The sequence below is a fragment of the Rattus rattus genome, chromosome 11 (genome assembly GCF_011064425.1).
Source record: "Rattus rattus isolate New Zealand chromosome 11, Rrattus_CSIRO_v1, whole genome shotgun sequence".
In the NCBI taxonomy this organism is placed as follows: domain Eukaryota; kingdom Metazoa; phylum Chordata; class Mammalia; order Rodentia; family Muridae; genus Rattus; species Rattus rattus.
In genome coordinates this window covers 74294499-74320679 of record NC_046164.1, presented here as the reverse complement: position 1 = coordinate 74320679, position 26181 = coordinate 74294499, and the positions used below count along the sequence as shown (strand labels likewise).

The following is a 26181-nucleotide window of genomic DNA, read 5'->3' as shown; positions in this document are numbered from 1 at the left end:
AGAGTATCCCATTGCTAACAAATAAAGGTTTAGGGACTGGATTTAAGAAAACCAAGCAGAGTAGATCCAGCCTTGATAATTAGTTCATCAGTCTACTCTCTGTGGGGGTAAGAACTTCTATAAGCAGAATCAACCCAGCATAGATATTATGAAATGAGGATGGGCAGGAAACTACCCTAATTTGTGCTCATAATCCCTGATATATGATGGCTGTCTCCAGGGATTCCACAGTACACAGCACCAAATACACAAAAGATCTCACCAAATACACAAAAGATCAGAAGGTCAATAAACATTCCCATTGCTCTCAGAACTAGTGAGTAGGGTCCTTATGTGATTTGTCCAAGGTCGTGTAGGGCAGCAAAGCCAGCACATAATTTACTGCTTTCAGAGCCCGAGCCTATGGTTTCCTTGCCTCCCTTCCTCACCCTCTTTTAAGAGACTACTCAGGAATATTTTAATCATGTGATTTTCATCAAGTGTCCCTTCCTGGAGCACTCTTGGCTCTCTCCCTGGGTTTGGAAACTTACCAGGGCAATTACAGAGACGGTGAATCTGTAGTCTGTGAGTACAGCTAGTGATCCTGCAGGAACCATCCTGTCTATGAGAGCTCTTGCCCACTTTGGATTCAGAGCTGCTATCCTGCCTTTCTACATTCTTTTTATTGGGGCTCTTTTTTGAAGCTTTGTTCAGTGAAATTCAATGAAGCCCTTCTCCAAACTTCCTTTTGATTGCCTTCTCCACCCATGCGGCTGTGCCATCTTTCTTTCATTTTCTTCTTCCTCCTCTTTTCCCCTCCCCTCTTCCTCCTCCTTATCTTCTTTTTTTATTTTTTCTTTTTCCAAGACAGGGTTTCTCTGTGTAGCCCTGGCTATTCTGAAACTTGCTCTGTAGACCAGGCTGGCCTCAAACTCAGAGATATGCTGGGATCCCAAAATGCTGGAATTAAAGGCTTGTACCACTGCCTGGTGCCATTTTCATTCTTATCATGTCAACTTCTGAACCTCATCCTAAGACCCATTCCCTCTTGTGCATTACATTCTATCTTTCCCCATCTGTTGATTTGTGCTGTCCACCTGCAGGTGGGTCAAGGACCATTCCCATTCTATAGATAAGCAAGCTGAAGTGAGGGGAGGTAAAGTAATTTCTCTATATTTGGCTTCAGCTGAGCTCTTTTCACTGAACCTGCCACTTGTGTGTGAAGCTTTAGTTTGGATCCTGAGCACTTGTGACTTTCCTAAGAGAGTTGTGAACAGACATCTGTTAATATTAGATAGGATACCAACCACAAGCAAAGAAACAATTGTACCTAACTTAATTTGGTAGAACAATGAGTTTAATTGGGGCATAAGCAACTTAGGAGCTGCTACACTACTGAATAAGACTCTGTCCCAGCAATTGTAAACTTCAGGGAGGGGAGAATCCTCTGTGTCTTTGTGTTCTCTCCCTCTGTCTTAGCGTTTTATTGCAGTGAAGAGACATCATGACCAAAGTAACTCTTACAAAGAAAAACATTTTAATTGGAGTTGGCTTACAGTTTCAGAGGTTCCATACATTATTATCAAGGTGGAAAGCACCACAATGTCTAGACAGACATGGTGCCGGAGAAGGAGCTGGGAGTTCTACATCTTGATCTGCAGGCAGCAGCAGGAGACCACCACACTAGGCATAACTTGAGCATATAAGACCTCAAAGCCCACCTCCACAGTAACATACTTCCTCCACAAGGCCACACCAATTCCAACAAGGCCACACCTCCTAATAATGGCTCTCCCTATGGACTAAGCATTCAAACAGGACTCTATAGGGGCCATTTCTATTTAAACCACCACACCCACCTTCCAGGAGGAAATGTTAATAGGCCTAATCTTGTGAGGGTTTTGTACTGATAATCACAACTGATCTGAGTTCAAGACCCCCCCAATGCTATTCTATGCCACACCTGTAGATCAGAGTTCTACAGCAGCGTGAGCTGCCTGTGCACTTTCACCATTGGCACTGAGGGTGACTAGAGTCTTGCCTTTTCTGCCCCACTTGTCCTTTATTCACATACTTCTTTAATGATAACTTTGTTGATACAGTTCATGTACCTTATAATTCTCCTTTATAACATGTACAGTTCCATGGGTGTTAGTGTATTATATAGAGTTATATATTCTTCATCATAATCCATTTTGCAACATTTTAATTACCTCAAAAAGAAACCCCAAATCAGACATAGTGGTCCATAGCTTTAATCCCAGGACTTGGAATGCAGAAGGAGGGGAGCGCTGGGCTCAAGGCCTTCCTGGTCCATAGTGAGCTCTAGGACAGACCTGTCTCTAAAAATAAAAATAAAAGATATCACGGCACACACTGTAGCAATACTTTTGTTTGTTTGTTTTTTGTTTTTATTTTAACCTCCACCCACCCTGTATTCAGTCTTAAACACCAGTTTTATGCTTGAGGAGTTCCTATTCTGGACTATGAAGACATGGATTCTTCTGCCTCGCTTCTTTCACTTAGCATGATATTAAGGTTTATCAGGGTTGGAGCATGTCCCTAGTGCTCTCTGTCCCCTTTTACAATTGAACAGTAAGCAATTCCATTGTGTGTATATACCACGTTTTGTTCATCAATTGGTAAACAAGGGCTATGTAGAGAGATCCTTTCTGCTGCCCTTTCCCTCCCCCTGCAAAAAATAAAATTGCATGTGTATCTCTTGAGTATATACCTAGAAATTTATGGGCAACATGGTAATTCTAATTGAGTTTGGCAAAACAGTAAAAATCCCTCTTCGTATAAACTTTTTTATTTTAATATTATGCGTCTAAGTGTTTGGCTCCATGTATGTTTGTGCATCATGTTTGTGCATGGTGCTCCCCCAACTCCCCGCCCCCACCTCCCACCCCCACCCCACCCAGAGGTCAGCAGAGGGCTGGACCTAGAGTTAGAGATGTTGTTCCAGTCCAGGGCACTAGAAATGGAACCCAGGTCCTGGAAAAGAGCAGCCAGTGCGGTTGCCCACTGTGCCCTCTCTACAGTCCCAACTACTTACTTTACTAGCAGTGTGTAAGGTTTCTAATTTTGCCATATTCTATCCAATGCTTGGTGTTTTTAGTTTAGTTTTGTTTTAAAGAGGAATATTCTTTTTTTTAAGTACATGAGTGTTTAGTCTGTGTATCATATGCATGCCTGGTGCCTGAAGAGGCTGTTGGATCTTTCAGAACTAGAGTTACACATGGTTTTGAGCCTTCATGTGGGTCCCGGGAATCAAACCTGGGTCATCTACAAGAGCACCCAGTGCTTCTAATCCCTGAGCCATCTCCCCAGCTCCACCACAATGCTTGTTACCACTGATTTTTTTTTTAACTCTGTGTGTGTGTGTGTGTGTGTGTGTGTGTGTGTGTGTGTGTGTGTGTGTGTGTTTCAAGACAGGGCTTCTCTCTGTAGACCAGGCTGTCCTCAAACTCAGAGTTTTTCCTTCTACCTCCCAATGCTAGGAATAAAGGTGTGCACCACTACTGCTAGCCTTTTTTTTTTTTTTTTTTTTTTTTTTTAATTAATACCCATCCTAGCTGGTCTGAAATGGTATTTGATTGTGGTTTTTACTTGTCTTCTCTTAGGATAATAGTGAACATCTGTTCATGTACATATCTTTTGTGGGTATATTCAGAGCCTTTTCCTATATTTAGTTAGATACTTGGTCATTTTTATTATTGAGTTATAAAAACTCCTTTAGTATTTAAGGTATGAGTATCTTGCCAAGTGTACAGTGTGCAGTGCACACAGGTTGGAGGCAGAGCATGGAAGCAGGGCAGAGCACTCTTAGTATACACAGGGTTTTAGTTTGGTGCCCTCATTGTGGGGCACAAGCAAAGATTTGCATGTACCCTTAAACACTATGTGTGGCCTTTTCACTTTCTTGATAGTATCTTTTATAACTCGGTTAATTTTGGCCAGGTATGCTGCTACTTGCCTTTAATCCCAGCACTTGGGAGGCAGAAACATGGACCTCTGTGAGTTCAGATCTAGTCCAGTGAGCCTCAGGGTACTTGGATCTATTCCAGGCCAGGTGGCCCAGATGCTCATATCTAAGGCCATAGGAAGCAGCAGAGCTGGGACCTATCTCATGCCACATGGCCCATGCCTAGCTCACTCCGCACTCAGCACAGTGAGGGTTTGTGGGTGTATTCCTGGCCAAACACTAAAGTTCTTGCTGTCAGTGCCGTTCAGACTGAATGCCCTTCCCAAACTTAGTTGCTCAGCACATGCTGGGTTATTTTTAGTTTCTGTTTTTCTAAATAAAGAGATTCTGGAAGGAAGGAAGAAAGGAAGGACGGAAGGAAGAATGAACGAACTTAGAATTCTGATTTAGAAGCAATGGACCTGCCTGCCATCCAACTTCTTTGTGTGTATTCAGAAAACTACTCAGGTTGACAAAAAAGTGGCCATATCATGACCCATTAGGTTCTTGTAAAGAAATCTCCAGATAGCAAGTCTCAGTCTTTATTTCACATAAAAACTTTCTTAAGATACAAGGTCTCACCGTGACTGGTGGGAACTCATTGTAGCTCAGGCCTTGTAGCAGTCCTCTTGCCTTTGCCTCGTAAGTGCTGGGGTCACAGCTTTCGCTGCATGCCTGCCCTTTAAAAAGCAGCTTGACTTAACATTTCATTTTAATTATTAGCATGTGGGAAAATACCCAATTTTTCATTGGGAACAAGCAAACAAAAATATCTACAATACGCTTCTGGAGGGACCATGTGTGCCTGTCCTCTTGTGTCTTCTAATTTGACCATGGACTCCTGTCAGACTTGTCTTTGAAAACATCCTTGTTGGTGACAGTTGTATCGAAGAGCATATCCACAGAACCTCTTGTGGGCACAGACTGTTATAACATTTATGAAAGACTTGATTTTTTTTTGGGGGGGGTTGATCTACATCGATGTTATTGCATGGATAGCAGTCAATTTCAGGTCTCAAGAATGGCTGAAGTGGTATGAGGTATTACCATGACAGCTTGTGTCCCTAGTAGTGTTCAGCCAAAACCACTTTACTTTCCTGAGTCTTGTGAACTTGTCCTTTTGTGGGGGGTGGGGGGTTTGAGTAATGTCGTCTCTTTTGTTTGTTAGATTAAGGAAATGAAATGATGACTATGGCCCTAAATGTGAGCAAGGTCTGGGCCATGTGCCCTTGTGCTTCTGTAGTTGGATAATCCTTTTGAACCAGCTCAGAGTTTTGGAATAAGTGGAGCTGAGCACTGCCATCACCGATTAGATTCATATCATTGTTGGTTTCCCTGTGAGCTGTGAGTGCCTGCAGGCAGACTCCACATGCAGAGGTAACCAGTGTGTGCACCCAGTGCTGTGTGTCTCGCTGGCTCTCCAGCTTACAGGAGTACTTTCTTTGGTCACTCAGCCCCTGCAGGGCAGCCCATCAAGGGCATTCGTTGTAAGAGAGGAGTATGTCTTTTAAAAACACATTACTACCTGGTACTGCTGTGTTTGCTTTTAAGCTATATTATGTTTTGGGTTTTAGTTGCCTCTTATGGCAGCAGATAGGTACATTTTAGAATCAAAATCAAACAACCAATCAAGCATCATGACTGTAGGGAGGGCTCAGTACTTGCATGCCTTTTCTCACTTGGTGTCTGTGTACTGAGAGTGCTTAGCATAGTTGTTATAAATGAACACTGAATCTCTGTCGTCTACAGCTATTACCCTTATTCTCTGACCCATCACCTTCACATTTTCACCTTCAGTTTTTGACCAGAAACCGATGACTCTTTTCAGCGTCCTACATGTCACTAGGTCAGCAGTCTCCCACTGAGCTCACCCCTCAGTTTGATGGGGTAGAAGGAGCACAGGTTGTGCACATTAACTTTCTTTTTCCTGGGGTGTTATTTTCATTACCCTCTTTCAGTACAGAGAACCATACTTACAGAAGCACTCTGGGTTTTTCTCTGAAAAGCAGAGTTCATTGGCAGAGACTCCAGCTGAGCATTCAGAAAACTTGTGTTGAAGTAGAGAAGTGTTGGTTTAATTCTCAAACTGTTCCCAATTAGAAGCCTGTGTCAGTTCCTAATCCTTATTACAGTTGTCACAATAACTATGACAACAGGAAGAAAAGAAACTGTTCTGGGTTCTGGATTCCAGAAAAAATAGTTTAGGCCATTGGTTCAAAGCTAGAGAGGCTTTCATTTCAGGACAACTTTCTAACATTCTAGATGGCTCGGAGGGTAAAGTGTGTGGTGAACAAACATGGAGACTTGAGTTTTGATCCTCCAAAAGGTAGAGAGAATGCTACAAGTCTGTAATTCCAGTACTTCTGTGTTAAAATAGGAGATGCCCCAGAAGCTTGAGGCCAGCTAGCCTGGCATCCAGCAAAAGACAGGATGGAAGACAAGGACTGACACCCGAGGTTATTTTCTTGCCTCTCCATACATGCCTGTGTGTGCACATATACAGAGCTTTTTAGTTTTTTTTCAAAAGAAATTATGTATTTTTTATACATTAAAAAAAAAAAACAACTTATGATTCAAGAGAAAAGTAGATGGGGCTGCCACCCTATCCTTTCACATCAATTATAAGCCTTGGTTTTAGCCACCACACTTTTAAGAAAAGGTCGAGACCATCTTGTACCACAAAGGGGAAAGGACAGGAGGAGGGGAGTTTCCCTGTAACTCCCCAGGAACTTTTGGAGAAGGTAGTATTACAGAATGAGTTAGCTTGTCTTACCAGTGCAGCAAGTGGTTCCTATGTAGCAGCAACTCACTTGCAAGCAGATGATCCTTCCACTTTTCAGTGAAGTGTAAAAGTATTATAACCTTGGGCAAAAGCACGGTTAGTCCGGCCTTCAGCTCTCCCCTTTGGGACATGGGGAGACTGTGTCAGTGTGTTTCAAGCAGTTTGTGTTGAAAGCTTCTGAAAGAGCTTTCTTTTTCTTTTTCTGAGCTTGGCAGGTGGACCATCTCAAGGGAACCGTTCTCCCCAGACACAGCCTGCAACACATTGTCTTTTGACTTTAGGGTTCCTGTAGATTCTTTGTCCACTAAGAAAACAGTGAAACTGTGATATAATCAGTCTCACTGGCCCTAAGAAATCTGAAGAAGGCCCATTTTCTTCATATTCAGTTAAAACAGTCATTCCATACCTGTACTATCCCCTGGTCTGGTGTGCCACTCCGTGTTTATTTTCTGCTTTATCAGCTCCTTATTTGGAAATGCCAACGGATGTTCATTGACTTTTCTTGATATCATAGGATCTGTCTGTTGAGAAGAAAGTTAGAACTTCTCAGGTTGTTCACCTGGTCATTATGTTCGTCGTAGCTGTAATACCCAAATCCATGTCAGACTTTAGTATCACCAAGAGCTGCTTTAGTCAGGCGGGTGGTAAAGCTGCTGGTTCTTTCTTCACTGTGTCTGCCCGAGTCATCCCACATGCTCATTTCCTAACTGTCCTGGATGGCTCCCACAACAGCCATCCTAAACAGTGTCCCTTCAAGTGAACACTGATTGTCTCCTGCAAGGAGCCCATGGGGAGTCTCTCCTGGAATTCTTATGTAGGCTAGGCTGGCCTCAGACTTACAGATGTATGCCTGACTTTGTCTTCAGTGTGCTGAAATTAAAGGCATACGCTGCTATGTTCAGACTCTGCGACCGTTTGCTGTTTTCTTCTCTCTCTTAAACCTAATTTTTAATTTTCTTATTCTTTCATTTTCAATACTTTTAGTTTCTCCTCCCCACCTCCTATCCCTTTTCCTTCAGAAAAGATCAGGCCTCCCAGGTATATCGGCCAAACAAGGCATGACAAGATACAGTACAATTAGGCACAAATTCTCATATCAAGATTGTGCAAGGCAACCCAGTAGCAGGTGAAAGAGTTAGAGACACTCTCACTCCCACTGTTATGAGTCCCACCAAGCTAACAGTCATCATAATGCATATAGAGGCCCGAGTGCAGACCCATGCAGGCTCCTTGCTTCCTGATTCATTCAGTCTCTGTGAGAGCCCTGCTTGGTTGGTTCTGTGAGCCATGTTCTCCTTGTTACTTGATACCTCTAGCTCCTACCTCCTCCTTGGCTTCTGTGGGGTTCCCTGAGCTCCTAGAGGAGGGACCCAATGGAGATCTCCAATTTGGGCTTTCTTTCCACCTAATGTTTGGCTCTGCATCTGCTCCCATCAGCTGCCAGCAGGGTCTCTCTGATGACAATTGGGCAAAGCACGGATCTATTAGTATAGCAGAACATCATTAGCAATCATTTTATTGATTTTTTTTTCTTCTATCCTAGGTCTCTGGGTTATCCAACCTCTGGTTACTTAGCCTTTCTAGGTCTGAGAATTGTAGCACGAGTACTTTGCAGCTAATATCCACTTAAAAGAGAGTGTATGAGTCTGGGTTACTTCACTCACAATGATTTTTTTCTAGTTTTATCCATTTACCTGCAAATTTAATGATGTCATTTCTCTAAACAGCTGAGTAATACTCCATTGTGTAAATGTACCAACTGTTCTTTATCCATTCTTCAGTTGAGGGACATCTAATTTGTTTTCAGTTTCTGGATATTATGAATAACACTGCTATGAACATAGTTAAGCAAGTGTCGTTGTGGTAGAATGGAGTGTTCTTTGGTGTGTGCACAAGAGTAGTATATCTGGACCTTGAGGTAGATTGATCTCAGTTTTCTGAGGAACTGCCATAGTGATTTCTATCGTGTTTCTGTAAGTTCACACTCCCATGATGGAAGACTATTCCCCTTGCTCTACATCCTTGCCTGCATGAGCTATCACTTATGTTATTGGTCTTAGCCATTCTGACTGGTGTAAAATAGAATCTCACAGTAGTTTGATTTGCATTTCCCAGATGGCTAAGGACATTGAACATTTCTTTAAATGTTTCTCAGCCATTTGAGATTCCTCTATTGAGAATTCTCTGTTTAGATCTGTAACACAGTTTTCTTTTTTAGGTTTTTGTTTATTTGTTTGCTTTCTTGCTTTTTTTTTTTTTTTTTCTTTTTAAAATGTTTTTGTTTTGTCCTGAGACAGGGTATCTCTGTGTAGCCCTGGCTGCCTTAGAACCCACTCTGTAGACCAGTCTGGCCTTGAACTCACAGATCCTCCTACCTCAACCTCCAGAGTGTTGGGATTAAAAGGCGTGCACCACCACTGCCCAGCTTGTACCTCAGTTTTTTAATGGGATTAGTTGATTCGTCGATGTTTGGCTTCTTGAATTTTTTTTTTTTTTTTATGTATTTTGGATATTAGCCCTCTATTGGATTTAGACTTGGTGAAAATATTTTCCCACTCTGTAGGTTGCCATTTTGTCTTATTGATGGTGTCTTTGCCTTACAGAAGCTTTTCATGAGGTCTCACTTATTTTATTTTTTTAAGATTTATTTATTTTATGTCTATGAGTGCTGTATCTGCATGTACACCTGCATGCCGAAGATGGCATCATATCACATTATAGATGGATATGAGCCACCATGTGGTTGCTGGGGATTAAACTCAAGACCTCTGGAAAATTAGACAGTGTGCTCTTAACCACTGAGCCATCTCTCCAGCCCAATGAGATCTCATTTATTAATTGATGATATTAATGTTTGTGCTACTGGTGTTTTCTGTTTAGAAAGTTGTCTCCTGTGCCAGTGTGTTCAAGGCCCACTTTCTCTTCTGTCCGATTCAATGTGTTTGGTTTTATGTTGAGATCTTTGATCCATTTGGACTTGAGCTTTGTGCAGGGTGATTAAATATGGATTATTTGCATTCTTCTACATGTAGATATTCAGTCATACATACTAGTACCATTTTTTGTCATTATGGCTTCTTTGTCAAAAATCAAGTGTCCATGGGTGTCTGGATTTACTTCCGGGTCTTCAATTCCATTCCATTGATCAATGTGCCTTTTTATGTGAGTACCATGTGTGGTTTTTATTGCTATAGCTCTGTAGTGGAGCTTGCAATCAGAGATAGCTCTGGGAGTTCTTCGTTGTTTTAGCTATCCTGATTTGTTTTGTTGTGTTTGTTTTTCACACGAAGTTTAGTATTGTCTCTTCGAGGTCCATAAAGAATTGTGCTGGGGATTCCATTAAATTCCTAGTTTGCCTTTGGTAGCATGACCATTTTTATCATTTGATCCCACCACATGAGAGGTCTTTCCATCTTCTGATATCTTCAGTTTCTTTCTTCAAAGACTTGACATTTTTATCATGTAAGTCTTTTGCTTGTTTGGTTCTTTTGCTTGTTTGGTTAGTGTTACCCCTAGATATTTTATATCTTCTGTGGCTATTATGAAGGGTATTATTTTGTAATTTTGAAGTCTGTGTCATTTTTATATAGGTGGGCTGCGTGGTGCATGCGTGCATGAGTGTGAGTGTGTGTGTGTGTGTGTGTGTGTGTGTGTGTGTGTGTGTGTGTTTGAGTTGATCTTATATCCAGCCACTTGGGTGATGGTGTGTATCAGCTGTAGAAGTTCCCTGCTAGAATTTTTTGGGATGCTCATATATCATCTGTGAATAGAGATACTTTGATCTCTTTCCAATTTTTATCCTCTTGATGTCATTTAGTTGCCTCATTACTCTGGCTAGAACTTTAAGTACTATATTGAATAAATACGGAGAAAGTGGACAGCCTTGTCTTGTTCCTGATTTTAGTGGGATTGCCTTGAGTTGCTCTTCATTTAATTTGATGTTGGCTATAGACTTGCCATAAATCTAGTTATATTTCTTGTATTCCTACTCCAAGACTTTTATTGTGAATGGGTTTTGTCAAAGGCTTTTTCAGCAACTAATGAGATTATCATGTTGGGTTTTTTTTTTTCTTTCAGTTTGTTTATTTGCTGGGTTACATTGACTTACTCATTGACTTACTTTCTTATATTGAAACATTCCTGGATCTCTAGAATGAAGTCCACTTGATGATGGTGGATTATCTTTTTTATGTGTGCTTAGATTCAGTTTGCAAGTATTTTATTGAGCATTTTTGCATCTATGTTCATAAGAGAAATTGGTCTGTAATTCTCTTTCTTTGTTGAATCTGTGTAGTTGGATATCAGGGAGAGTGTGACCTCAAAATTAATTTGACAATGCTTTTTTTTTTTTTTCAAAATTGAATAGAACTATAAAACAAATTTTATTCAGGTTTCAAACACAAATACATCAGTGTTTCTTTTGTTTCTCTTTTGGATTAATTTGAGGAGTATTGGTGCTACTTCTTTGAAAATCTGATAGAATTCTGCACTAAAACTGTCTATCCTGGGCTTTTTGTGGTTGGGAAACTTTTAATGATTGCTTCTCTTTCCTTATGGGGTTATAGGTCTATTTAAATTATGTATCTGATCTCAACTTAATTTTGGTAAGAGGAATCTATCAAGAAAATTATCCAATTATTTTAGGTTTTCCAATTTTGGGGAGTACAGGTTTTTAATATATGACCTATTGATTCTTTGGATTCCCTCAGTGTCTGTTGTTAGGTCTCCCTTTTCATTTCTGATTTTGTTGATTTGGATATTCTCTATCTGCCCTTTAGTTTGTTTAGATAAGGATTTGTCTATCTTGCCCCCCCCCACAGAACAAACTCTTTGTTTGATTGAATCTTTATATTGTTCTTTTTGTTTCTATCTTATTGATTTCAGTGATTAGTTCAATTATTTCCTGCTGTCTACTCTTGTGCTTATGCTTGCTTCTTTTTGTTCTAGAGCTTTCAGGTGGTCTGTTAAGTTGCTAGTAGGAGATCTCTCCGATTTTTATGTGTAAGCACTTAGTGCTACAAACTTTCCTCTAAGCACCACGTTCATTGTGTTGCATAAGTTTGAGTATGTTAATACTCATTTTCATCAAATTTTAGAAAGTCTTTCATTCCTTTCTGTATTGTTCCATTTTTAATTCAGTAATCAGTTGTTCACTTTCCATGAGTTTGTAAGCTTTCTGTTGTTCCTATTGTTGGAACCTAGCTTTAATCCACAGTAGTCTGATAAGAGGGTTTTTCTCAAATTTTTTTTGTATCTGAGACTTGCTTTGTAACTGCATATGTGGTTAGTTTCGGAGAAAGTTCCATGAGGTGCTAAAAGAAGGTATATTCTTTTCTATTAAGGTGAAATGTTCTGTAGATGTCTGTTAGGTCCATTTGGTTTATAATGTCTGTTAATGCCAGTATTTCTCTGTTTAGTTTTTGGCGAGATGACCTGTCCATTTGGTGAGAATTGGGTATTGAAGTCAATGTGTGAGGGTTAATGTGTGATTTAGGCTTTAGTAATGTTTCTTTTACAAACGTGGTGCCCTCGTGTTTGGCAAATAGATGTTAAGAATTGAAGCATCATCTTGGTGGATTTTTCCTTTGAGCATGGAATGTCCTCCATCTCTTTTGATTAATTTTCGTTCAAAGTCTATTTTGTTAAATATTAGATGCCTACACCAGCTTATTTTGTTCTTTTAGGTTCATTTGCTTAGAAAAAATTTTTTTTCCAACCCTACTCAAGGTAATGTCTATCTTTCATGTTGAAGTATGTTTCTTGTATGCAGCAGCAGAATAGATTCTAATTTTGCATCCATTCTGTTAGTCTCTCTCTCTCTCTCTCTCTGTGTGTGTGTGTGTGTGTGTGTGTGTGTGTGTGTGTGTGTGTGTGTGTGTGTGTGTGTGTGTGTGTGTGTGTTTTAAATTGGGGAATTGAATCCATTGATACTGAGAGATTATCAATGACCAATGATTTTTAAGTCTTTTTGTTGTTTTTGTGGTGGTGATCTGTGTTAGAGAGAGAAAGAGGGAGATTATTTAATTTCTGTGATTTCATGGGTGCAGTTAAATTCCTTGGGTTGAAGTTTTCCTTCTAATACCTTCTGGAGGGCTGGCTTTCTGGATAGATGTTGTTTGAATGTGTCTTTATCATGGAAGATCTTGTTTTCTCCACCTAAGGTGATTGCAGGGTACAGTAGTCTGGGCTGCCATCCATGGCTTCTCAGCGTCTGTCAGATCACCTGCCTGGACTTCTGGCAGCTGGTATGGCCTCTGATAAAGCAGGAAGTCTCTATCCAAAGTAGGGACTGGGACACAACAACAAGGAGGTTGAGGAACTGGGGAAGGGGAGAGAGGCGCAACACTGAAAGAGGGGGGATATCTGCAGATGGGCAGCCTACTTTACTTGGACTTTTGGAAGCCTGTGTAGCCTGTTGTCTCTCAGGGATCTGTCCCTGAGGCAGGAGCTGGGACATGGTGTTGCGGAGGGGTTAAAGACTGGGGACATGAAGAGGAGTACCCAGAGTGTAGGGAAGGTCCTTGGGAGGACAGCCTGTGTGGCCTCTGGTGGAGCAGCTTCTCGTTTCTTTGAATGTTTCTCGCTTATTTGAAAAATGTCCATGCTGCCGTTTCATATCCACACTGTCTTTTTTACTTCTACTATGTAAAATGGGAGGTTTTGGACTACCCCCTACCATCCCTACTTATTTATATCTTTCTATCCCTCTCTTCCTCCCTCCTTCCTTGACAGTGTTCCTCTGTGTAGCGCTAGCTGTCCTGGAACTTGATTTGTACACCAGGCTGACCTTGAACTCAGAGATCCACCTGCTTCTGTCTCCCAAGTGCTGGGATAAAGATGTGCCCCACCAGGCCTGGCTTCTGTATTTTCCAGTGTAGTCACATCATGATTGTTCCTTACATTACATTTTTGTGGCAATAGTATTCTCTGCTGGACCTGCAAGCCTAGATAGAAGGTCTGGCTTTCTTTGGATTAAGGAGCTGTGTTGTTACTCTCTTTCCTTGCTTTCAGTTAATCCCTCAGTTATGTCCACATCCATTCTCTTACTCAGCACTGTGAAACTCCTTAACACTAACAGTCTTATTGGCAGTGGTTTGGGGTTTCATTGTTTGTTTGACTTTCCTTCAGCTGTTACCTTCTGGGCCTTCGTTTTGAGATTTCTTTTATTTCTCCTCCCTGTTGAAGTTCTTGTACCTGGATCTTATTCCTACCTCTCCTTGGGTTTAGTTCCTTTCTTTTTGTTGTTGCTGATAGTAACTTTGTGAATCGGATTTAAGTAGGAAAATTGTAGACATTGAGTTTTCTTTGGGAGGATTCATCTTCTATTTTCCTTCCTCATCCACTGGCCTTTCAATATTTTGGTCACCAGCCTACGTGAGTGAAGGGCATCAGGGTTGTGTTCTCTGGGTAGGAAGTATCAGCTTCCTGTGCCAGTCAGTGCCAGTGAGTCTTTTTGTTTGGAAATGACTTTGATGAATTAATTGGCAATCACTTAGTAGAGCTAATCCTTAAAAGGTTCATGCTACAGTTTGGTTAAATCCTGATTTATTTGCCCTTGACCCTCCATTAGCTGAGCAGAGACATAAGTGGCTTTCTAAAAACAAAGCAGGCAGACAAATAGAAAGGCCAGAGGCTTTGTCCAACAAGCAGTCATTTATTGAGCACCCGTTGATGTCAAGGTTAATAGTAGGATGGTTGGAAGCTCTGAGTAATAATGGTCTAGGAGCGGATGCTCACATTAGGTGGGGTAGGGGCAGTAAAAGGGACTGGTAAGTACCATGAAAGTATTTGGTATCAAAGATCTGGAAGCCACTTAGCTTTGTGAGCGCATGCAAGAAAGCTCCATGGGAAGAGTGACACTGAAGCTGGTCTTGGAGGGCAGAGTGTTCTTGGCAAAGGCATAAAGCAGAAGTGAACTAGACAGATCTCAAGAAAATAAAGAGGACTTAGTCACTGAGCACCTACTATGCTACTTGTGTCACACCTCACTTAATTCTGTTTCCCATTAAGGCACTGGGGATAGTATCAGTCCCCATAAAGAGTGAGCAGTGTTCTTCCTTTCTTGCTGATCTTATAACTTGGACCTCCTTGAGTGAAATAGAACCCTGTGATGCAAATGGCTGCAGGTGTGGGACAGCAGACATTTCCGGAAGCTAACACTATTGTCAGAGACAAACTGACAACAGCCTGAATTTTACAATATTATCTTTGGCAGATAAGTAAAATTGTTATAACCAATAGTTATATTGGTTAATTGTAGCAGCAAAGATTGAATTTGCAGGGTGGCCTACCTGTAGGGAGTAAAAAAGGAGTGGGGAACTGGGGTAGAGATGATCTTTGACATCATCACCCTTTTGGGGGCTGCTGGGGGCAGGACGGGGTTTCACTGTGTAGACCAGGGTGGCTTTCAGTTCATAGAAATGTGCCTGCTTCTGTTGCTCTACAGCGACTGGCTGTAAGGTGGGTTTTCAATCCTGTGATAATTTTTTATGGCATCTTTACAAAGAAAAGTGAACAACCAGCAGCAACTGAGAATTGGTGCTTTAGAAAAGTCTGTTTTGAAGGTTTTGACACTATTTAATAGTCAAGAGTCATGCCAGGGCTGCCAACAGTTAGTTGGCCCACTGTCAGCAAGAAAGTCTGATAAGGGGTCTTGGGAGAAGTGTGAAAGAAAGAAATAGCCACCCCAGTAGGAAGTATTTTCCAGAGAGTGCTGGCCTGACAGACTCTTAGGGACCCTTGGCTGTGCTTGATATTTGCTTACTTTACATTTCTGCATACCTAGGCACACTCTTGACACACCTTCCTTGGGTCCCGTTCTCACAGTGACTGCAGTCAGTCAAATTCCAGTCTTGCCTTCTGTTGCTCTTGATTCCTGTTCTGCTTTATCTTCTCTGCCTTCCTTCTGTGTGCTGCCCTCCCACGTCTCTCTCTCTTTCCGGGGTCTTTTACTCTTGAGTCACAGTTAGTTCTTCATTGTCTTCACTTAGCATTGCCTTGTATCACATTTAGTGTGTATGTGTCCTCCCTTCCACCTTGCTCTCAAAACGTGTTTCATGGAACAACATGATTATATTACTTAAACATGAAGCAGTTGTAGGATCAGAGTAGGAAATGATGGGTGTAACAACAGTTAAACCCACCTCATCCCCATTTATAATAGCTGGGTATGGTGGCATGTCCCTGAAGTCTTACATATTTAGAAGATGAGGATAGTTCAAGGCCAGTCTGGGAAACTCAATGAGACTGTCCCAAACTTATAAATAAATTAATTAAATAATTTGTTTTAAAGAATTGGGATTATAGCTCAGTGGTAACACACTTGGCTACCATGCTTGAGTGATCCCCAGGCCATGTACACACACACACACACACACACACACACACACACACACACACACACACACACACACACACAACTTCTGTAGAGTTTCATTTTACAAATGTAGATGCTGAATTTCTGAGTGTTACACTGGTTTGTTTTTTTTTTTGTTTTTTTTTATTTTTGTTTGTTTGTTTGTTTGTTTGTTTGTTTTTTTGGTGGGGCCAGGACATGATTTCTGAAGGACCTCTATAATGGGCTTATGTTCTAGAAGGATTTAAACCACATTGCCCTACACTCACCAAGACCAGCAGTAGACCTACATCAAATCCTTTCTGAGTAAACAATTGCTTGGTTAAAACGTACCATTTCAAAACATTTAATGTCAGGCATGGTGGTGCTTGCCTTTAATCACAGCAGAGGCAGGCAGATCTTTCTGAATTCCAGGCCACCTGATCTACATAGTGTGCTCAGGACAGCCAAAGCTACATAGAGAGCCACCGATTTTAAATCGTGTGTGACTGTGTGTGTGTGGGGGGGTACATTCTGTTATACAACTGTTACTACTATGAGGTTCCCTCAAGAAGAAATTATATGTACAAAACTGTTGCTTCTTATCATTTCCAAGCCCAGGATAATCACTAGTCTGCTTCAGTCTCTTTATTTGCCTCTTTAACTCTTACATGAATGGACTTATACCTGTTAGGCCATATCTGCTGACCTCTCTTCAGTGAAGTTCTGAAAAAGACTCAGCTCTGCATGAGACCCTGTTCCTCCAAAGCTGCTCTCTCACTGACTAAACCCCATAGGTGTAGTTGTCTGTTTGGAATGCTCCAAGCCACATGATCAGAAATTCCATGAAATATACAGGGTCACATGTGCTGTTGCTTTCGTAATGATTTGACCTAAGACTTTGGAAACTGAAGCTGGGCTGAGTTGATCTCACCTTTTCCTGAAGGTCATAGGTGACTGAACTTTTGGTACAATTTGGTGACCCTTGTTCATTGTCTTTTGTTGTGGGAGGTCTTGGCATTTTAGGCTACTCCTCATTTAATACCTACAACATTCCAGGAAAGGTTATACTGTCTACCTCACTGCACAACCCTTGTTGGTCTTACAGTAAAACTCTGAAACTTGTGGCTTATGAGAAATAAGCCACATCTTTTGTCTTGGAATTCCCAGGGGGTAGGTGTTCACTAGCTACAAAGACAGCTAGCTGCTGACAGCCCCTTTATCTCCCAGACCTCTCACTTGCTTTGGGGATCCTGCAGTCCCACACTGTTGCATGGAATTCAGATCCCAAGAATCTCTAGGCTGTCCTGTCACTGCCATCTCTGGGGACCGAGCACAGCACTGCATGGAAGGTGGGCACCTATTTGCTTCAATGCTTCTTGTCCTCTGTGTGCCACTTACTGCCTGGTATTCCGATACTACCGTGATCTCTAAGCTCTGCTCTAACTTTTAAGTCCTCCATCTTGTTGTAGACTGTGACTTTTTACTACTGATCAGTCTAGTTTCATTCTTCCTCCTCCATCTTCCCTAATTTGGAATGGCTAGTCTTATTGTTCCTTCAGTTACTTTGAGGCCCTGCAGCTTCATAGACTCATGCCCCACTCTCCATATCTTCACTCCTTTTGCTGCCTGCATTAAATAACACTTTGTCCTTGACTACAACAAATTCAAAACTAGAAATATTTTTTTCCTGAAGATTTTCTCTTTCAGTCTTTTTTCTCTCAGATAATCAGTTGTCAAGTGAAGAGGCACAGAGCAAGTGAGTAGAGGGGAAAGTCACCCAACAGAATCTATTGGGTTGGGTATACTGCTTACTTCCCATGTTATCTTGGAAAACAAGGTCATTTACCTTGGACTTAATTGTTTCACCTGTAAAACAATTAAGGAATAATATGCATTAGATTTCTATTTTCTGCTCTAAGTTACTACTGGTCTACTAGCTTAGAACAATACTAATCTGATACACCGGCCTACCTGGAGAATCCAGGAAACCTCTGTCTCATCATGCTTAGTTATGTATGCTAGAGTGTCTTACTGTGTGTGGTAAATTCTTACTGTGGAAGGCAAAATGTATGAGGGTTAGGATATCGATGGCTTTGGATCTGTTACCCTTCTATAGTGGCATCTAGAAGGTTCTTTTGTTTTGTTTCGTTTCCCAAGACAGGGTCTCACTATGCAGCCCTGGCTGTCCTGGAACTCCCAAGTGCTGGGATTAAAGTCACATGCCACTACTCCTGGCCCTAGGAGGTTCTTAATACAAATCTAAAGATGTCTTTCAACTTAAAAGAGTTTAGCACATTGGGCTGGAGATATGGAACTGCAGTTAAAAGTATGGATGCTCTTCTGGGGGACTAGAGTTCAATTCCCAGAACCCACATAGTGACTTAAAATCATCTGTAAGTCCAGTTGTAGGGGTTCTGACTCCCTCCTCTGTACCTGGTGCACAGGTGTACACGCTAGCAAACCACTCATACACCTAAAAATAAACCAGCAAATATTAAGGGGGGAGGGGAGATTTAGCATACAGTGCTATGCTTATAACTCAGTAAGTTATCTATGAGAATTTCCTCTTTCCACATTGTTCTTGGGCTCTGGAACTATGTTGTATGACACCAATCCTTGGAGAGTCTTAAACAAATGTCTGCTCGTCCCAGATAGAGAATCAAGGACAGATCAAAGTACAGATGCCACCTAGGTACACATTGACAAACCATTCACTGTTTTGGGGGTCACTTACAGGAGTATAGATTAGGAGTTATGTACAGGAGCAGGAATAATTTTAAAGACAGCTACATTACCAAAACCCACCCTAACATGGATCATGGCTGACAAAAGCTGGAATCTTGGAACACACTTCTTGACTTGTAGATAACTCACAAGGTCAGAGGGTATCCCTGACAGGCCACTTAACTAGTCTGGGACTCTTAGGGTCAGCTCGATGGATCTATTGTGCTAGGCGACATAGCTGGTCCCTGTGTCCTTGGTAGTATTTGTGACTCACATAAGCTTAGAGAGGGAGACGCCTAGTGTATCTAGTCAGTCTCATGAGACTCCAGAGACTCTAAAGTGTACTTCCTGAATTTGATGATCTTTTATTTGAAAGATCTATTTTTATTTTATGTCTACATATGTTTTGCTTGCATGTATGTATACTATGTGCATACCATAGAGGCCAGAAGAAGAAGTTGCTCTCAGGAGCTGGTGTCAAAGATGATTGTGTGCTGTCGTGTGGATACTGGGAATTAAATCCTAGTCCTCTATAAGAGCAACAGTTAACCTAACCACCGAGCCAACTCTCCAGCCCTAGAACTTCTGAGTTTTAATGAGCTTCCCTTTAGAAGTTCCTGAATCTTAAAGAACCTATGGGGAAATTGCTACAGAATAGCCTGATACAAGTCAGTGCTAGAACTCTAAACATAGACCTTGAGATTTCTGTGGTTTTCAAGCTTCTAGAAGAGAAAATAAGCTGATGCTCCTCTACCTAGTGTCTATCCTGTCATATGTTACAGATTTTGAAAAAACTTCAAAGAATGTCATCTATTTCCCAGTAACCATTTGTAATCTTAAAATAGCCTGCTAATTATATTGACGATTTGCCACATTTCCAGTTCTCTCACAAAGTCTTGAATGTGTCTCTAGGCCCTCATGCATAAGTTAATGTGACCTTAATACCTAGAAGTCAAATAGGATATTATCCTGTTTAGTTTTTGATTTGGGGGGGGAGGGTTTGTTTGTTTTTTTGACAATTGCTTAGTGTTAGATTTATAATATTTCATAGTAATTTATATCGGCATTTATATAAGATGCTTTCTCTCCCTCTTATCAGGTGACCTCCACCTTGGATAACTATTATTTTGAAGGCAGAGAAAAAGCAGCCATAATGTATATTTATAGAGGCTGAAATCATGGCTAAGTCTGTTGCTGGAAGAACATGAGGCCTTAAATTCAATCCCCAGCACCATGTAAAAACCAAGCACAGTGGTGTACACCTGAAATCCCAGCACTGAGCAGACAGAATCAGAAGGATCTCTGAGACTGAGTAGCCAACCATTTTAGTTGGATTAGAAAGCCCAGGTTCATTTAAAGACTCCATCATCTGACATCAACCCCTGGGCTCCATGTACCTACATAAATGTGCATACACACGAACATACAATATATTTTCACTAAATTTTATTTTATGAGTATGGATGTTATGTTTGAATGTATCTATATAGCAGCATATGCAGGGCTTATGGAGGTCAGAAGAGGGCATCAGATCCTTTAGAACTGGAGTCATAGACAGTTGTGAGCCATCATGTGCATGCTTGGAATTGAACCCGGGTCTTCTGGAAGAGTAGTCAGTGCTCTTAACTGTTGAGTCGTTTCTCCACCCCTATAAAATATCTATTTTTAGGGGTTTTATTGTGTTCTCTTCAATGCTCAGCTCACTGTAATGAATTGAAATAATCATTGGATTGAAAAACTATTCCGTGCCATAAAGTCTGAAGTTTCAAAGTGGCTTTTGCTTCATATGTAATAAGAAATGCATGAAGTGGGTCAGATCAGTCTGTGGCTAGCCTGTTGATATTTTCGTGCCATTTTGTCTTTTAGATGCACCCACTAGGCCTATGTAATAACAATGACGAAGAGGACTTGTACGAGTATGGCTGGGTAGGAGTGGTGAAGCTCGAACAGCCAGAATTGGACCCCAAACCATGTCTCACTGTCCTGGGCAAGGTAAGCACCAGGCCTTCTGTGTCACTGCCATTGTGGTTGGTGTTTTCCACTTAAGCATTTTCCTGAGTTTCAATAGCAGGTTCTAAAGAAGAGCCATGCTAGCTAGCATAGCACTCCTGAAGCTGCGTGAGCAGACATCATATGGAACTGGTGAGCTCTGGCCCACTAGGAGGCCCCGGCCTCAGAGTCTGCTGTACCCCTGCCTACTATATGGCCTTGGGCAAGTTGCTTTCCCTGGGAGTCTCAACTTCTTACCCGTGAAATGGTTTGATATTAGAAACCCATAATACAGTACTTTACACCTTTGGGACCAGATGTTTTAGGCCTGAGATTTGGGGGCCTTCAGGAAGTATTATTATGATGTATATATTTTCTGTAAGTAACCCTGGGAACCTGGGGCCATCTTCAGTAATCTCACATGTTCATATATGTGTAGCAAACCCTATAGATATCACATCGAGTGTGATAACCAAAGCCCAAACAGCCTTCTCTCAGCCTACAGCTGCTTTACCTGCAGAGGAGTTCAAGTCCAGTAATTTTTGCTGTCAACTATGTTAAGGAAAAACTCTTGCAATTTAGGGTCTCCTTGGTTTCAGAATAGCAGACAGCAATTATGGTCCTGCATTGGAACTTACCTCCCAAGTGACTAGGTGCCTCGTGTCACTATTGGCTGTTGGCACACCATTTAGAAGCACTAGCAAACAAAACATGCTTTTTAGCTTCTAGGGGTTAATATAATTTCTAACTGTAGTATAAGATAGAAATAAATTCACTTCAGAAATCCATCCATCTGAAACTCTCAAACTGGTAAGTCATAATCTGTTTTAAAGTGGATCATTTTGTTAAAGGGAAGGGTTTTGTGAAAGTAATTTGAATTTTTGGTTGGGAGAAAAATAGTTCCCCTAAGATAGTCTTACAGTGTGCACATTTTATGGTCCCCAAAGCTACAGTTCTGTGTACTATGGAAGACAACTGCATTGTGTTCCTGGGAGCTGAGGTTTTCTTGGATATCCAGGCAAGAGAACAGGTGATGTTGGTACAGAGAACTGTCACAAACCTAGAGAATCTTCTGTCAACCACTCCTGAAAGGTCTTCAGTCCCAGAGATCCTCATGAGCCTAATCTGTTTGTGGTTTTTATGTCTCTTATGCGTTTTAAGAAACTGCATGATTCTTGTCAAGTTTTCCTGCCCTTTCATTGGGGGAGAGACCCTGACAGGAATTATGGCCAGTTTGGTTTATAGTTCACTAAGTTGAATGAAGGTGTTTGAGGTGGCTCAGCATTGATACTTCATCATTTTCACAGTTGACCATGGTGGCTTAATGATGGTTAGGCGAGCAGTAACCCTCTTTAGAGTACTTTAGTGTTTTCCCAGGAGAAATGCCAGCTACATTCAAAGGATAGGAACAGTGCTCTCCTTGTAGGTGTCTGCTTCAATGATTATGTTTGCCTCTGTGCTTAAGCTGCTGCTACTTTATGCTCAGCTTATTGATCCTCACCATCAACCCAGGGCCCAGCGGGGATCCATCCGTGTCTGTGAATGGGTGGGAACAGGGTCCTACAGTTTAACCCTTACTGTTCTTTGCTGCTTTAGTGATGAACCAGCTACACTGTGGTTTACTTGGTGAGTTTCATATGGTCTGAAAGCCAGGGGAATGGAAACCTTAGCTACGTATTGAATTTACTGAGCACTTCTTGTGTTTACTCATCAGGAAATAGTTTTGGTTGTGGGGGCCTACAAGCTTAGTGTGTGGCCCCGCCTGCCTAAGAGCAGCGTATTTCTGGGGAGAAGGCTGAGCCTGGGTGTGGCACAAGGCAGCGTATGTTTGCTGTGGTTGCCTGTCTTAAGGATTGGCACCTGAGTAAAGTCATTAGTAAAGATGCCTGGGCCAGACAAAGTAAAATGGTTTCCCGTTTGCTTTAAATGTAGGTCAGTAGAGGAGGTATGATGAGTCAGAAAACTCATCTTCCTTCTTTTCTTCCTCCCCCTTTCTTCCTCCTCCTTCTTCCTGTTCACAACTTTAATTTCATTGACTTTGCCAACTCTGTCTTCTACTTTCCTGGGTTCCCAGGAGTAGAAACAGAAGAGCCTGGTGGGGAAGGCACAGCAACTCCCCCAGCAGCTCAGCATGCCCATTCCCTGCAGACAGAGAAATTTTCCTTCCATTTCAGACTTTCAGTGGCTATAGCAAGGATTGATTGGCAAGGAGAGGCACAGAGACAAAGGAAATGGGCTAGGAATGTAGCTTGTGACAGCTCCTGCCTAGCAGGTGAGGCCTAGGGTCCATCGCTAGCACTGAAGTAAAGAAATGAACACAGCCAGCCCAGTGTGCAGGTGGAAGTGGATGAACTGCTGCTGGGAATGTATGTTGGACCAAGAAAGCCTGTGCGGAACCAGGAGGGCTAGACACAAGCCCTCCTACTCTCCCCTGCCAGCCTACAGAAAACCATGAGCCGAAACCCCTAAGATTTTAAAGAACATAAATGCCTCTCTTGAGTCCAAATCAAATTTTATTTTAAAAGCAAAAGACATAAATTTGTCACCTTGGTGTATTACCGAGGATTTTTTGAGTTCAACACTTTAAACCTCATAAGAGAAAAATAATTTATAATCACGTCCTTTTAAGTTTTTTTGATTCTGTAAAGGTACTGACAAAATAAACTAGGTAAGTAGAAGTCGGGGTAAGGATGGACTCTTACGACAGGGAAGAAGTGGGCCAGGATGCCCGCAGACCGCACTTCAGGCCAGGCCCAGGCAGACCTCTGCAGCGGTCTCTCTTTTATTGAGTGTAAAGATGATGCTCTTGGCCTTGCTTGTCCGAAATTCTGAGCTTCTAGATCGAGGTTAGGCTCTTCCCTAAAACCCTCATTACAGAACTTAACCCTATGACAGTAAAACAGTAGAAGTGACATTTGGGGACAGCTTACTTTGAGTCTTAAATCATTCCCACAGTGCAAGAGTCTGTAATCCCTTCTGTTTAATAGTAATCCCTTCTGTTTAATAGTGTTTATTAAGAATCTTACAGGGCTGCAAAGGATTTAAAGGGTTAATCTTAATTTGGCTATTATGACCCTTCAGATTCACAGAGACTCATGATGTGCTAGAGTTTCTTGCAGAATTCACTTGGATTGAATTCTGAAATTCCAGGCTGGATGAACCCCAAACCCCAGATAGACCAATTCTGTGCTAGCATTTTGAAATACAGTAAATCCAGCAGGCCTGGACCTGCCTGTGTCCTGCTTCAGAAGATGATATGGGGAAGTTAGTATAAAGATACTTAGAGGACTTTATGTTAGAATGCCTTGCCTGAGTGACCTTTAGGCAACTAAAGGCAACTTTAGTTGTTGGTTCCTTGTTCCTCTGTGAAGCACTGCCTCTGCTGGCTGGAGGTGTTAGCAGAGCACTTAGCTGAGAGCCTGGCTCGTGCGCCCATGCTGAACACTGCCTGTTGGGGGCTGTAGTTGCCTTTGCCTATCACACTGACAACTTTCCCACACTCCCATATTATGGTGAGGAAACTGAGTTCTCGTAAGGTTCTCTGCACAATCTGAGCTCATACCGCTCATAAGACCCTATAGCTGTTCTGTGCTTCACCAGTGTTGGATTCTTGTCTCCTCTTGTCTCGGTCAGTCTTCTCTAGATAATAAACACCAACTGCTTTCCGTATCGCCTGGGTGTGCTCAGGACTGTTGCTTCTACATGGTAGAATCACAACTCTCCCATGGGTTTCGCATTTGCTCTGAAGGTTGAACTGCGTCATAGAACCTACATTTGATACTGCCACTCCTCACCACATCAGCAGTCCCCTCCCCAGATCTCTTTGTAGACCTGTTTTATCTTCCTGCCCCTACCTACTCAGGAGATACAACCTCCATATTCCTGATTTTGAGGAAGATTCCAGGAAAAGGAATGCTCATCTCAAACCAAGCACTCTTTTAGGCTAAGTGGTTGTGTTATGGGGCTGAAAACAATGAACCTAAGCCTGTCTTACCTTGTCATGGGTGAGAGTAGGAAGAAGATACGTTCTTCAGAAAGGGGTAGGGCTGCAGTAGTGCTGAGCTGCTATCCCTAAGCAGGCCGCTGTCGTTGCTAGGGCAGGAATACTGTCACAAACTAATGGCGATATTCTCAGTTTATCCCAGTTCCCTTGAAGTGGGTCTGTTGAGAGAAGACTCTTGGGTCATGTGTGTTTGCATAACAGAAATCAGTACATAGATATGGTCATGGTGACTGAAGGGATGCCAGCCAAAATGGACTGTGAAAGCAGGAGATGGGGAAGAGCAGAGCAAAGCAAAGGGAACAGGGCTTCTTTAGAGGTGTGGAAAGTTGCTGAGGAAGAAAGCGGACGTGCTGAGGAAATTTGATCTCAAGGGTACTATTGAGGGATTCTAATAGAATGACACTATAATTGCCTTTGGCAGTAGCATCCAGGCTGGACAGAGAATATGAGGTACCCTTTTGCTGTAGTCTTAGGGGACTGTGTAGGCCCACGCATCGACCGTTTTTAGCCAAGGGAGCTCGTTGAGGAGTTATGTTTGTCTCTGTCCTGGCAGTTTTCACACACAGACAGACAGTGCAGAGACCAGGAGTCCACAGAGTGACAGGGAAGAAACCTGCTGTACCATGAGCAGAATAGCTGCTCTAAAAACTGACCCTTCTGGGGAACTACAGAGAAGCCAAGGGTGAAGGTTGATAGAGAACTGTACCCTGTGCGAAGCTTGCCCCCTTTTCCAGATCAGAGTCTCAGAAATGTCATTGCAAAGAAAATCTCACCACTTTAGTTTCCTTTTGTTGCTGTGATAAAACACTGGCAAAAAAACAGCTTAGAGAGAAAAAAGGACACACACACACACACACACACACACACACACACACACACACACGCCCAACCCCACTCTCCCCACGTACCCCAAATGAATAAATATAATAATATACATTTTTCATTTAAGAAATTTTGTAATCAAGCCCATGTAGATGAGACTTTGCCTTTTTTTTTTTTTTTTTTTTTTTTTTTTGTTGTTGTTGTTGTTCTTTTTTTGAGCTGGGGACTGAACCCAGGGCCTTGCGCTTCCCTAGGCAAGCGCTCTACCACTGAGCTAAATCCCAATCCGAGACTTTGCATATTTAATACAGTATGTTGTTCCTGTAAAAAATATTTAAATGATAAAACTATAAACACATTTCAGTCATCCTGAAAAGCTTGTGCTGTTCCTTGACTAATTAAGGAACTTAGCTTACTCTCCTCTGTATGAACCTGTGGCTCTAGTTTTTCACAAGTTTACCCATGTTCTTAGTGAAAAGTGGATCACTCAAAGAACCTGTTGTCTTCATTCCAGCCCCACCTCTGTCTGTGTGTGTGTGTGTGTGTGTGTGTGTGTGTGTGTGTGTGTGTGTAATGTC

The 26181-nt window shown here is 41.8% G+C and overlaps 1 protein-coding gene across 1 annotated transcript in view; it reads left to right on the top strand.

The window, feature by feature from the left end:
* The window catches only part of Znrf3 (zinc and ring finger 3), a 146715-nt gene that overhangs the window by 72199 nt on the left and 48335 nt on the right, over window positions 1–26181 (top strand). Inside the window, 1 exon segment of the mRNA XM_032917090.1 lies at window positions 20656–20781. Coding sequence (XP_032772981.1) covers window positions 20656–20781 — 126 coding nt within the window.